The 15,297-nt window shown below is 42.2% G+C and overlaps 1 protein-coding gene across 11 annotated transcripts in view; it reads left to right on the top strand.

The window, feature by feature from the left end:
* Positions 1 to 15,297, top strand: part of LOC124004185 (membrane-associated guanylate kinase, WW and PDZ domain-containing protein 2-like) — a 252,761-nt gene that overhangs the window by 140,949 nt on the left and 96,515 nt on the right. For all 11 annotated transcript variants that reach the window (XM_046313016.1, XM_046312969.1, XM_046312961.1 and 8 more), the window contains one exon: positions 14,434 to 14,668. In XM_046313016.1, the coding sequence (XP_046168972.1) occupies positions 14,434 to 14,668 (235 nt within the window). The remainder of the gene's footprint in view (positions 1 to 14,433; positions 14,669 to 15,297) is intronic.

The raw sequence follows: 15,297 nt of genomic DNA, 5'->3' as shown, positions 1-15,297 counted from the left end.
CAACTCCATATTAATGGCCACGATTTTGGATTGAGATGTTTGACGAGCAGGTGTCCACATACTTTTGATCATATAGTGTTACATCTGTTCTGTTTGCACTCACATCTTTCTTCTACTTGTGCTCTTTCTACAGATGTTTCTGGCATGCTGATAACGTCTGATCTGATGATATGCGATTTGACTTCTGTATTACTGACTGTATGCAATAAAACTTCCAAAGCCAAATCGAAATCATTTGCGATTCTGTAATTGACAATGGTAGTTCCCAATCAGACAATCACTATAAAACAAATGTTTTCGTCGGTGAAATGTATGGTGAATGTGTTGTTTTGTCCTCAGTCCTCCTTTGGATGTTGTTTCAGTTCTAAACGACCATCATTGAGTCTATCCTCACCTCCTCTATCACTGCAATGGATTGTCCAGTCTGCTGAGAGGTTCATTGGGTGCCACCTGCCCTCCATCGATGTCCTGCACGACTCCAGGGCAAGGAAGCGTGCAGGAAAGATCATCGCCGACCCCTTTCGCCCCCTCTTCCAAAGACTCTCTTCTGGCAAAAGGTTCAGGTCAATCATGACCAAAACCTCCCACCACCTGAACAGTTTCTTCCGTGGCCCTCACCAACCGGCCACCTGGTCTCCGATAATCCTGTCATCCATGGATTTTGCACTATTCATCCATAAACTATGCACCCTGCATGATCATCTCAGAACTGCACATTTTATAATGTAGCTTAAAGTGTTCATTGTGTACTTACTGTATGTGGATCTGTGGACAATCTGCATCTATATATTTTTCTGTCTGTATATTCTGTTTATCGTCTGTCTGTATATTCTGTTTATTGTTGCAGCACCATTTCATAGAGTCCTGTACATGCACATATATTTGCAGAATAAAGCTGATTCTGACATGTTAACCTAGTTTAGCTGGTTAATCCTATGTCAGTTTACAATCTATTATTTGAGACTGGTTATATACTAGCAGGTAGAAGATTCTTTATTTTGTGTCTTCCTTTCATTTAAAATCCCCAATGTGCTGTGTGTGTGTCCTTGGGCTTAATACCCAAAATATTGGCTCCTGCCTGCAATTGGTGGACTTGTTTTATGGTGTGTACTAGAGATGACTGTCTGCTTTTCGTTTTACAGACGAAGGTTGCTGGCTAACAAGTAATTAGCTAGCTAACTTTAGCAAGTAGATTCCACTGAACTCAAGGTATTGTACTCAGGGCAGCAGGTAGCCAAGTGGTTAGAGCGTTACTGGGTCGAATCCCCGAGCTGACAAGGTGAAAATCTGTCATTCCGCCCCTGAACAGTTAACCCACTGTTCCCTAGTAGGCCGTCATTATAAAATAAGAATTTGTTCTTAACTGACTTGCCTAGTTACATGAAGGTTTAACTTTTTTTTTTAAAGTGCAAGTATTAGAATTTATTTGGTTATCAAGCTGCTGAGTTTCCCAAGTCGTTCAGCACTTATTGCGGGGGCAATTTGGAATAGGTTGACGGCTCGTAATAGCCAATCACAACACTGGACTGGCAGGAATTTGTCCATCACACCAGTGAAAGTGACCCACCTTTAAGCCCGTCCCCCATCAGCCTGAAATCCAAACCCAAAGTTAGCAAGGCTTGAGAAAGAGCAATTTGAGAAATTGAGAGTGAAAACTTGACAGGTCGGATTGTATGGTGTCAAATCCAATTTGAAAAGTAGAACGCGCACGAGATGAAAGATGAAACATTATTGCGCGAGCAAACACAGAGTCTAGAGAGAAGAGCGAGCAGAGCCTATGTGGACAATTTAATGCGTTACTTTTTTCTTTTTTTAATATATTTGAACCACGTTTCTTTGCTTACAGTTCTTTAGGTACAATTTAGGACGATGTTCTGCTCACTCAAAGTCACACTTAAAAATCTCAAGTTCATTTGTGCTCTCGACTAGCCTGTGCCCTCGTGGGACTCATGCTCTGCTTGCTCAACCACATTCCTGTATGTGTGGCACAGGGAGAGTGAAGGAAGATGTACCCTTTTCTTGCAGTAGCACTACACACCAGATTAAAATCATCAACACTTGATGATATGTGGATCATTTCTGTGCTAGGGCAAAAACAAGAAATGTGCACCCATTTGGGTCCACAGGACCAGGATTAAGAAATGCTGTTCTATCTAGACTAATCACATTCCCTATGTCACCTCTCCCTAGTAACCACACTGTATGTAGACATGATCCAACTCTGTGAACACACTGGCTATACTTTAATGGATGTTTGTAACGTGTACCTGTTTGCTATATTTGTCGTTTAAAAAAAAGTTTCAGTGTTGCTCCAATTTGCAAACGAAGTAATCGTGACACTATTTATGTTTTTCAGGTGATCGTGATGACAGTCTATCCTATAGATTGGGAACTCTAGTTCTCTGAATGCAATTTGTTTAATCAGGTGTGTTAGCTGGGGCTGAAAATGTGTGACACCAATCATGCCCCCGAGTACCACGATGAGGATGACCATAAGAAGATGGAATCAATACAAGATCCTGCATGATCTGATACAGGGCTCTCCTGGAGAGATACAGTCTTGTAGGTTTTCTAAAACCCTAGTCTAGTGCAACTGATTCTAATAACTAGCTGGTTGATAAGCTACAGGAGGGTAACACTCCAGTAGATCTGAACATCCACCTAGTCCCCCCACCATTTATTTTGTCACTTCTCTCCTTCTACTATAGCCGTGTTTGGTTATTGGACTGAGAGGGATGTAAACACAGACAGCTTGCAGCTACCACATTTAACAATGTGTGATTCATTCTTTTCATATTCTTGTTTGTGCTGAGGAGGTCGAGTAGGTTAATATGAATAGTACTGATGACTGTATTACAATCATGCTGGTAAGTTTGACTTGAGTGAAATATTATATTTTCTTATGTTTGATATTGTAATAATTTCTGTAACTGGTCTCACCACCTTTTGCTTGCATTTCAATAGCTGTTCTTTAAGAATTATACACAGAGGTGGCTCTAGCCTTTTGGGGGCCCTAAGTGAGATTTGGTCTTGGGGCCCCAAACCTATATTTGACATTTTAGTCATTTAGCAGACGCTTTTATCCTTGTTCAAGGACACATAGACAGATTATTTACTGGTACTCCTGGAGGTCAGGGCCCCTGGGCACGTGCCCAATCGGTAGTCAGCCATGATTACTACAAGTTTACATAATTGGCGAGACTAACTACCTAGTGGCCGGCACAAGATGGAGGGAAAGTTGCAACTAATGAAAAGACAGTTTACATTTTTTTAACCTTTATTTAATTAGGCAAATAAGTTAAGAACTAATTCTTATTTACAATGATGGTCTAGGAATAGTGGGTTAACTTAACTGCCTTGTTCAGGCGCAGAACGGCATATTTTTACCTTGACTGCTCAGGGATTTGATCTAGCAACCTTTTGGTTACTGGCCCAATGCTCGAACCACTAGGCTGCCTGCTGCCCCAAAGTTAGCTAAAATGTACGTATATAAAAAAAAACTTGGAACTCAATCAATCTGCCATCATTGACACAATGGAAAAATCTAAAGATTTATATACGTGAGCTACAGAGAGAAACAAAATGTTGCAGTTTCACAGAAAGTGATGCGGGCACTGGAGATGGGGGTGTGTGTGCCAGTGGGTCTGGGCAGGTGTGATGTAGTTAATGTTTGTATGATGTTGTTGTTTGTATGTGTATGTTTTGTATTGATTATAAAATTAAATAGTAAGTTGAGACCCCGCAAAAATCTCTGTTTTGGGTCGGGCCACCTACCGGCCGGGGGCCCTAAGCGACTTCTTATGTCACTTATTCCTGGAACCGGCCCTGATTACACAATTGCCAGAAAGTCTGGATAAATCAGGCTAAGATGCTGCAACATCAGTCAACAGCCATCTTAGTGCAGAACAACATTGCCTGGACACTTCTATATATGATTTTGTGATGAGACTTCAAATAATATTGGAGATATTGCCAAAGAGTAGCTAATATCGATGATCAAGGTAAAAAAATAGACAGTCGCTGCTTTATGCTATTATATGTGATTTTAAAGAATAGTTTAAATTAGCTAATGTAGCTAACTAGCTAGCTACGTACGGTGGAGAGTTTGCTTAGATTCAACAAAGTTAACATTTTTAGCCGCTAGCAACTAACGTTACAACATCAACTTATGAATCAGGTAATTTCAGTAATCAGTTTTGAATTCAATTTTGAATATGGCTTAAATATGGCTGAGAAAAAATGTAATCTGTCGAAAAAAAGAAAAAAAAAGAAAAGGGTCAAATCCTTAAAAGGTTTTAATGGTGAACTTGATCAAATGTCTTTGGAGGTGTTAGCAAAATGTTACGTTTTGCAATGACCTTTGCTGTATATGCCCATTTCTAAAACACTAAAACAATTACACATTGTTGTGGACCTGTAAATAGTTTATTTGGATTTAATGTTTTGCATTTATTTTCTCTTGAACCTAAATGTGCTGCACTGCTCGAAACATTGTAAACTAGACTACAGTAGCCTACTTCAATGCAAAATATCAACTGTCTGTTCATCTGTTAAATTCTACTGTATCTTATCACCCGCACTCCCTTTAGGATGCATAGAGCAAAAACTTGAAATTATAATAGTCTCTAATAGGCCTAATTAAAAGAGAGATGCGCATTGTAATTTGTTGTATGGCTGTTTCGGTAACATGAACTAATCATGGACAGAAAAGGTGCAATGGTTATGATATACACTGAGTATACCAAATATTATTGAGTTGCACCCCCCCCTACCGCTTTTCCCTCAGAACAGTGCCAGAACAGCCTAATTTCATCGTTGGGGCATGGACTCTACAAGTGGTCGAAAGCGTTCCACAGGAATGCTGGCCCATGATGACTCCAATGCTTTCCACAGTTTTATCAAATTGGCTGGATGTCCTTTATGTTGTGGACCCTTCTTGATACACATGGGAAACTGTTGAGTGTGAAAAACACAGCAGCATTGCAGTTAACACAAACCGGTGCGCCTGGCACCTACTACCGTACCCTGTTCAAATGCACTTACATTTTTTGTTTCACCCATTCACCCTCTAAATGGTACACATACAATCAATTTCTCAATTGTCTCAAGGCTTAAAAATCCTTCTTTAACCTGTTTCTTCCCCTTCATCTACACTGATTTGAAGTGGATTGCACCTGGATTCACCTGGTTAGTCTATGTTATGGAAAGAGCAGGTGCTTTTAATGTTTGTATACTCAGTGTATGTATTATACTCAGTGTATGTTTATAAATTCAATATTGTCAAGGCTGCTCGAGAAATTTTACATTACAGTATTCAGACAAATAGAGGTGAACTCTTTATTCTACTGCAAAACTGTGCTTCGGAACGGATAGTATAGAACGTAATACTCTAAATACCAGTAGCTTATTTATTTAATACTGTGAAGTCCATCCAATTAAATTAGAGATGGGACAAATGGTAGCATATCCTAACTTGTAGGCCTATTGGCTATTTCACAAGTATGAAACCATCACAGTCAGAAAAGGTGAGTAATTTATTCTGCAATGATCATCGAAATGAAATAAATTATCGGAAATAGATTTCAAATTATTTTAGAACGCAAAGAAGAAGAAAAAATACTTAAACCACTAGAAACTGAGTATGCATGGTCTAAAGTTTGTGGGAGGATAAGCACATTCTCACATCAAGTTCAGTTTTTATAAATGTCAACTTTTGCGTAAAAATTGGTGCATGCATGTTTTAGGGCATAATTGGTGCATAATCAGCTTTTATAAATGAGGCCCATGAACTTTAGTCACTGCTACTAGCCATCTACCACTGTACGGGCCCTGTGTGTAGCTGGTGTAGAAAGTCAGGCGCAGGACAGCAAATATGAGTAATCATCGTACATTTACTCAAAATGACAAATGTACAAAATAACGTCACGAGCACACAATAACGGACCGAAAATACAATAAAAATCACTCACAAACAAACATGGTGAACAGAGGGTTAAATAATAAACAGGTAATTGGGTGAGTGAACCCAGGTGTGTAAGACTAAGACAAAATAAATGGAATATTGAAAGTGGATCTGCGGTGGCTAGAAGGCCGGTGACGTCAACCGCCGAACACCGCCTGAACAAGGAGAAGGATTGACTTCAGCTGAAATCGTGACAACCACCCGGTACTCAAGCCTGGACCTTAGATACTATTACCATATGTACATAGGCGGCAGCGTAGCCTAGTGGTTAGAGTGATGGACTAGTAACCGAAAGGTTGCAAGATTGAATCCCTGAGCTGACAACGTACAAATCTGTCTTTCTGCCCCTGAACCCACTGTTCCTAGGCCGTCATTGAAAATAAGAATTTTTCTTAACTGAATTGCCTAGTTAAATAAAGGTAAAATAAAAAATAAACATAGTCACTGAGCACTGGTCACTTTAATAATGTTTACAGACTGTTTTACCCACTTCAATTGTCCAGTACCAGTCAAAAGTTTGGACATACCTACACATTCAAGCATTTTTCTTTATTTATCCTATTCTCTACATTGTATAATAATAGTGAAGACATCAAAACTATGAAATAACACATATTGAATCATGTACTAACCCAAAAAGTATATATATATTTTTTTTTGATTCTTCAAAGTAGCCAGCCTTTGACAGCTTTGCACCCTCTTGGCATTCTCTTAACCAGGTTCACCTGAAATGCTTTTCCAACAGTTTTGAAGAAGTGCCCATCTATGCTGAGCACTTGTTGGCTGTATTACCATCAATCTGAGGTCCAGCTCATTACAAACCATCTCAGTTGGGTTGAGATCGGGTGATTGTGGAGGCCAGGTCATCTGATGCAGCACACCATCACTCTCCTTCTTGGTCAAATAGCCATTACATTTACATTTAAGTCATTTAGCAGACGCTCTTATCCAGAGCGACTTACAAATTGGTGCATTCACCTTATGACATCCAGTGGAACAGCCACTTTACAATAGTGCATCTAAATATTTTAAGGGGGGGGAGGGGGTGAGAAGGATTACTTTATCCTATCCTAGGTATTCCTTAAAGAGGTGGGGTTTCAGGTGTCTCCGGAAGGTGGTGATTGACTCCGCTGTCCTGGCGTCGTGAGGGAGTTTGTTCCACCATTGGGGAGCCAGAGCAGCGAACAGTTTTGACTGGGCTGAGCGGGAACTGTACTTCCTCAGTGGTAGGGAAGCGAGCAGGCCAGAGGTGGATGAACGCAGTGCCCTTATTTGGGTGTAGGGCCTGATCAGAGCCTGGAGGTACTGAGGTGCCGTTCCCCTCACAGCTCCGTAGGCAAGCACCATGGTCTTGTAGCGGATGCGAGCTTCAACTGGAAGCCAGTGGAGAGAGCGGAGGAGCGGGGTGACGTGAGAGAACTTGGGAAGGTTGAACACTAGACGGGCTGCGGCATTCTGGATGAGTTGTAGGGGTTTAATGGCACAGGCAGGGAGCCCAGCCAACAGCGAGTTGCAGTAATCCAGACGGGAGATGACAAGTGCCTGGATTAGGACCTGCGCCGCTTCCTGTGTGAGGCAGGGTCGTACTCTGCGGATGTTGTAGAGCATGAACCTACAGGAACGGGCCACCGCCTTGATGTTAGTTGAGAACGACAGGGTGTTGTCCAGGATCACGCCAAGGTTCTTAGCGCTCTGGGAGGAGGACACAATGGAGTTGTCAACCGTGATGGCGAGATCATGGAACGGGCAGTCCTTCCCCGGGAGGAAGAGCAGCTCCGTCTTGCCGAAGTTCAGCTTGAGGTGGTGATCCGTCATCCACACTGATATGTCTGCCAGACATACAGAGATGCGATTCGCCACCTGGTCATCAGAAGGGGGAAAGGAGAAGATTAATTGTGTGTCGTCTGCATAGCAATGATAGGAGAGACCATGTGAGGTTATGACAGAGCCAAGTGACTTGGTGTATAGCGAGAATAGGAGAGGGCCTAGAACAGAGCCCTGGGGGACACCAGTGGTGAGAGCGCGTGGTGAGGAGACAGATTCTCGCCACGCCACCTGGTAGGAGCGACCTGTCAGGTAGGACGCAATCCAAGCATGGGCCGCGCCGGAGATGCCCAACTCGGAGAGGGTGGAGAGGAGGATCTGATGGTTCACAGTATCGAAGGCAGCCGATAGGTCTAGAAGGATGAGAGCAGAGGAGAGAGAGTTAGCTTTAGCGGTGCGGAGCGCCTCCGTGATACAGAGAAGAGCAGTCTCAGTTGAATGACTAGTCTTGAAACCTGCATGATTTGGATCAAGAAGGTCATTCTGAGAGAGATAGCGGGAGAGCTGACCAAGGACGGCACGTTCAAGAGTTTTGGAGAGAAAAGAAACAAGGGATACTGGTCTGTAGTTGTTGACATCGGAGGGATCGAGTGTAGGTTTTTTCAGAAGGGGTGCAACTCTCGCTCTCTTGAAGACGGAAGGGACGTAGCCAGCGGTCAGGGATAAGTTGATGAGCGAGGTGAGGTAAGGGAGAAGGTCTCCGGAAATGGTCTGGAGAAGAGAGGAGGGGATAGGGTCGAGCGGGCAGGTTGTTGGGCGGCCGGCCGTCACAAGACGTGAGATTTCATCTGGAGAGAGAGGGGAGAAAGAGGTCAGAGCACAGGGTAGGGCAGTGTGAGCAGAACCAGCGGTGTCGTTTGACTTAGCAAACGAGGATCGGATGTCGTCGACCTTCTTTTCAAAATTACTGTGTAAAAATTATTTACAGCCTGGAGTTGTGTTGGGTCATTATCCTGTTGAAAAACAAACAATAGTAGGACTAAGTGCAATGCAGATGGGATGGCGTATAGCTGCAGAATGCTGTGGTAGTCATGCTGGTTAAGTGTGCCTTGAATTTGAAATAAATCACAGACAGTGTCACCATCAAAGCACCCTCACACCATCACACTTCCTCCACATGCCACGGTGGGAACCACACATGCGGAGATCATCTGTTCAGCTACTCTGCGTCTCTCAAAGACACAGAAGTTGGAACCAAAACTCTCAAATTTGCACTCATCAGACCAAAGGACAGATGTATTGCTCGTGTTTCCTTTCCCAAACAAGTCTCTTCTTCTTATTGGTGTCCTTTAGTAGTGGTTTCTTTGCACCATGGAGGCCTGATTCACACAGTCTCCTCTGAACAGTTGATGTTGAGATGTGTCTGTTTCTTGAACTCAATATCTGAGGCTGGTAACTCTAATGAACTTATCCTCTGCAGCAGTGGTAACTCTGGGTCTTCCTTTCCTGTGGCAGTCCTCATGAGATTCAGTTTCATCAAAGCGCTTGATGGTTTTTGCGACTGCAATTGAAGAAACTTGAAAAGTTCTTGACATTTTCATGGTGACTGACTTTCATGTCTTAAATTAATGATGGACTGGCGTTTCTCTTTGCTTATTTGATTTGTTCTTGCCATAAATGGACTTGGTATTTTACCAAATAGGGCTATCTTCTGTATACTACCCCTACCTTGTCACAACACAACTGATTGGCTCATTTTTAACAAGGCACACCTGTTAATTGAAGTAAATTCCAGGTGAATACCTCAACAAGCTGGTTCAGAGAATGCCAGTGTGGCTACTTTGAAGAATCTCAAATATAAAATATATTTTGATTTGAATAACACTTTTTTGGTTAGTACATGATTCCATATATGTTATTTCAGAGTTTAGATGTAGAAAATAGTAAAAATAATGTAACGCACCGGGTGTCGTGGGTGCGAAGTCAGACGCAGGAAACAGAGAGTGCAATGCTGTGCTCTTTAATGCACTAACGCAACACTGGGTGCTCAAAACCCAACTGCCCCAAACACGGGGGACGAAAATAGTACAACAGAATACACGACCAGGAACAAACACGTTCCTCTACTATATTACCGAAGGTCCCAATAATGAATTCCGCACAAAGAAACAGGCGGGCGGGCTGTCTAATGAAGCCCAACTAATGATTCACGAACAGGTGCTAACAATAAACATACAAGGAGGGGGAGGAAAGACAATCAGCGGCAGCTAATAGGCCGGTGACGACGACCGCCGAGCGCCACCCGACTGGGAAGGGAAGCCACCCTCGGTCGGACTCGTGACAAATAAAGAAAAACCCTGAAACGAGTAGGTGTGTCCAAACTTTTTCTGCTACTGTATATACCGTATTCTATTCAAGGCCTATCCTAATATACTATAACTACTGCTGTACATACCTTTTCTATTCATATACTGCCCATAATGTCTGTACACGCCATCATATAGAGTACATATACACAACCATTCAAAAGTTTGGGTTCATTTAGAAATGTCCTTGTTTTTACATGAAAACATACATGAAATGTGTTGCAAAATTAATAGTAAATATTGTCACGGCCTTGACAAGGTTATAATAATTTTTTATTGAAATAATAATTGTGTCCTTCAAACTTTGCTTTAGTCAAATAATCGTCCATTTTCATCAATTACAGCCTTGCAGACCTTTGGTTCTAGTTGTCAATTTGTTGAGGTAATCTGAAGAGATTTCACCCCATGCTTCCTGAAGCAACTCCCACAAATTGGATTGGCTTGATGGGCACTTCTTACGTACCATACGTTCAAGCTGCTCCCACAACTGCTCAATAGGGTTGAGATCTGGTGACTGTGCTGACCACTCCATTATAGACAGAACACCAGCTGACTGCTTCTTCCCTAAATAGTTATCGCATAGTTTGGAGCTGTGCTTTGGTTCATTGTCCTGTTATAGGAAGAAATTGGCTCCAATTAAGTGTCATCCAAAGGGTATATCATGGCGCTGCAAAATGGAGTGATAGCCTTCCTTCTTCAAGGTCCCTTTTACCCTGTAGAAATCCCCCACTTTAACACCATGCTTCACAGATGGCATCAAGCACTCGTCCAGCATCTTTGATTTTTTTCTGCGTCTCACAAATGTTCTTCTTTGTGATCCAAACACCTCAAACTTAGATTAGTCTGTCGATAACACCTTTTTTCCAATCTTTCTCTGTTCAGTATCTGTGTTCTTTTATTTTTATTGGCCAGTCTGAGATATGGCTTTTTCTTTGCACCTCTGCCTAGAATGCCAGCATCCCGGTGTCGCCTCTTCATTGTTGACGTTGAGACTGGTGTTTTGCGGGTACTATTTAATGAAGCTGCCAGTTGAGAACTTGTGAGGTGTCTGTTTCTCAAACTAGACACTCTAATGTACTTGTCTTCTTGCTCAGTGCACCGGGGCCTCCAACTCCCCTTTCTATTCTGGTAAGAGCCAGTTTGCGCTGTTCTATGAAGGGAATAGTACACAGCGTTATACGAGATCTTCAGTTTCTTAGCAATTTCTCGCATGGAATAGCCTTCATTTCTCAGAACAAGAATTGACTGACGAGTTTCAGGAGAAAGTTATTTGTTTCTGGCCATTTTGAGCCTATAATCGAACCCACAACTGCTGATGCTCCAGATACACGATATACCACTATATTAGTCTAAAGAAGGCCAGTTGTATTGCTTCTTTAATCAGAACAACAGTTTTCATCTCTGCTAACATAATTGCAAAAGGGTTTTCTAATGATCAATTAACCTTTTAAATGATCAACTTGGATTAGCTAAAACAACGTGCCATTGGAACACAGGAGTGATGGTTGCTGATAATGGGCCTCTGTACACCTATGTAGATATTCCATAACAAATCAGCCATTTCAGCTACAATAGTCATTTACAACATTAACAATGTCTCCATGTATCTCTGATCAATTTGATGTGATTTTACTGGACAAAAAAAATGCTTTTCTTTCAAAAACAAGGAAACCAAACTTTTGAACGGTAGTGTATTTATATTCCGAACTCTGAGATTGCTTGTCCTAATATTTCCTTTCTTTGTATTTTTGGCATTTGCGTGTATTGTTTTGTATCGTCAGCTATTACTGCACTGTTGGAGCTAGAAACATAAGCATTTCGCTACACCTGCGATAACATCTGCTAAATGTTTGATGTAATGTCTGCAATGTACTCAGGCAGGAACGTTACCAATGTCAATGACAGACTTCTGAAGTCAGCAGATCTCAAGTCAGAATCTGACCGTTGCGACTATCCAGACATAGGCAGGGGGTTTTCTGGATCCAAAATGGGCTTAGGTGGTTGAGGGCATGGCAGTGAGCAGAGTATGCCTATCTACGTGGTTGAGTTTTATATAACATTCTGGAGGACCCCATATGGGTGGTGTAGAGAAATGTGCAAAATTGTTTTGCCATTGTCTTGAAATTATGCACATTTCTCCATGGAGCTGAAATGTTTGCAGTTTTAAAGCTAATATCCTTCAATTCAACATATTCTGTCATGGAGCTGAGACAAAATATAGCAGTTTTAAAGCTAGTTGGCAATTCTCAATTTTGCCTTAGCTAATGCTGTGTTCTTTTGATAAAAAATAATAATGAAATCTACATTGCTAAATTAATTGTTTTTGGAATTTTAACCTCCCTGACTGTCTGTCTTTTATTTTGGTGATTGTTCGTTCTCAAAGATTATATATATATATTTTTAAATACACTCAATTGTCAGTTTGTTAGGTACACACATCTATTACCAGGTCAAACCACTCTTTGCCTCAAGAACAACCTGAATTATTTGGGGCATGGATTCTACAAGTCGAAAATGTTTCAAATGTTGGCATCACGCAGTTACTGCAGATTGGACGGTGGTACACCACCGCCAACAGCCTGTTCAGTTGACACCAGACAGGATGGGTGGACTCCTGCTACTTTTGACAAATCCTAAATCTGCCATAAGAATGACACAACAGGACCCGGGATTCGTCAGACCAGGATATGTTTTTCCACTCCTCAATTGCCTAATGTTGGTGATCGTGCGCCCACTGGAGTCACTTTTTCTTGTTTTTAGCTGACAGGTGTGGATCCTGGTGTGGTCGTCTGCTGCAATAGCCCATTCGTGATAAGGATCGATGAGTTGTGCATACCGAGATGCCTTTCTGCACACCACTGTTGTACTAGGCCGTTATTTGTCTGTTTGTGGCCAACCTGTTAGCTTGTGCGATCCCCCCCCGGCCAAACACCATACACTAAGTTGACTGTGCCTTTAAACCGCTTGGAAAATTCCAGGAAATTACGTCATGACTTTAGAAGCTTCTGATAGGCTAATTGACATAATTTGAGTCAATTGGAGGTGTCACTGTGGATGTATTTTATGGCCTACCTTCAAACTCAGTGCCTCTTTGCTTGACATCATGGGAAAATGAAAAGAAATTAAAAGAAATCAGCCAAGACCTCCACAAGGGGTTCATCGTTGGGAGCAATTTCCAAACGCCTGAAGGTACCACGTTCATCTGTACAAACAACAGTACGCAAGTATAAACACCATGGGACCACGCAGCCGTCACACCTCTCAGGAAGGAGACGCGTTCTGTCTCCTAGAGATGAACGTACTTTGGTGCCAAATGTGAAAATGAATCCCAGAAAAACATCAAAGGACCTTGTGAAGATGCTGTAGGAAACGGGTACAAATGTATCTATATCCACAGTAAAACGAGTCCTATAATCGACATAACCTGAAAGGCTGCTCAGCAAGAGAGAAGCCACTGCTTCAAAACTGCCATAAAAAAAGACTGCGGTTTGCAACTGCCCATTTGGAGAAAGATCGTACTTTTAGGAGAAATGTCCTCTGTTCTGATGAAACAAAAATAGTACTGATTGGCCATAATGACCATCGTTATGTTTGGAGAAAAAAGGAGGAGGCTTGGAAACTCAAGAACACCATCCCAACTGTGAAGTATGGGGGTGGTAGCATCATGTTGTGGGGGTGTTTTGCTGCAGGAGGTACATCATAAGATGGCATCATGAGGAAGGAAAATTATGTGGATTTATTGAAGCAACATATCAAGATATCTGTCAGGAAGTTAAAGCTTGGTTTCAAATGGGTCATCCAAATGGACAATGACCCCAAGCATACTTCCAAAGTTTTGGAAAAATGGCTTAAGGACAACAAATTCAAGGTATTGGAGTGGCCATCACATAGCTCTGACATCAATTCTATAGAAAATTTGTGGCAGAAATGAAAAAGCGTGTGTCGAGCGAGGAACCCTACAAACCTGACTCAGTTACACCAGCTCTGTCAGGAGGAATGGGCCAAAATTCACCCAACTTATTGTCGGAAGCTAGGTAATGCTACCAAATAATAATGTGTATGTTTAACTTCTGACCCGCTGGGAATGTGATGAAGTAAATAAAAACTGAAATAAATAATTCTCTATACTATTATTCTGACATTTCACATTCTTAAAATAAAGTGGTCATCCTGACTGACCCAAGACATTCATTTTTACAAGGGTTAAATGTCAAGAATTGTGAAAAACTGAGTTTAAATGTAGTTGGCTAAGGTGTATGTAAACTTCCGACTTCAACTGTATATAAAGTGCTGAGCTTTAAAACATCTCTCTGTATTTGATTCTCTCTATCTTCTCTACAGAGTCAAGCGAGCATGAGGACAAGAGCACGGATGTGTCTGAGGAGGTGTCTATGATGGATGTCCTCACCCTTCCCCCTCCCTTCACTGAGCCCCCCACAGAGGGAGAGGAGTCCCCCGAGCGGGAAGCCCCCAAATCGCCCCCCAAACTCCCCAAAGGAGATGAGGAGGAACTGGGACCCCTACCCGACAACTGGGAGATGGCCTACACTGAGAAAGAAGAGGTCTACTTCATAGAGTAAGAATGTGTTTTTGTCTCTCTCTGTCTTTCTAATGAGGAACAGAGGGCCTACTAGAGCATGTTTGGTCCTTCTGTTCACCTTAAATATCTCACCCTCCTCTCACCCACAGACAATCCCCCTCCTGCCCACCCCCACTCCACATACACAGGGGATGGGGGTTAAATCTTACTTCTTTCAAAAAAATTGACAGATATTAATTCCACCCTCCTTTCGTATTTTTTTAAATATTCAGACACTACAGAAACAGAGCGGTATGCAGCATAGATCGTGAAAGTAAGAAAGGTGGTCGCAGGGATTGAACCCACAAAGTTGTAATTCGATTTATGTCAGTATTCCCAATCAATAACACAGGCGCACATGATCTGATCTCTCTCCCTCTCCATGCCCTGTCTCTCTTTCTTGCCTCTCTTTCTCATCCTCCATCTCTCCTCCCCTTTCTCATCTCTCCCAGTCTCCTCTCTCTCTCTCTCTCTCTCTCTCTCTCTCTCTCTCTCTCTCTCTCTCTCTCTCTCTCTCTCTCTCTCTCTCTCTCTCCCTCTCTCTCTCTCTCTCTCTCTCTCACTCTTGCCCTCTCTCTCTCACTCTCTCTTGCCCTCTCTCTCTCTCTCTCCCCCTCTCTCTCTCT

The sequence above is a fragment of the Oncorhynchus gorbuscha genome, linkage group LG02 (genome assembly GCF_021184085.1).
Source record: "Oncorhynchus gorbuscha isolate QuinsamMale2020 ecotype Even-year linkage group LG02, OgorEven_v1.0, whole genome shotgun sequence".
Classification (NCBI taxonomy): domain Eukaryota; kingdom Metazoa; phylum Chordata; class Actinopteri; order Salmoniformes; family Salmonidae; genus Oncorhynchus; species Oncorhynchus gorbuscha.
The sequence above is the reverse complement of the archived record's forward strand: the minus strand, read 5'-3'. Positions and strand labels throughout refer to the sequence as shown.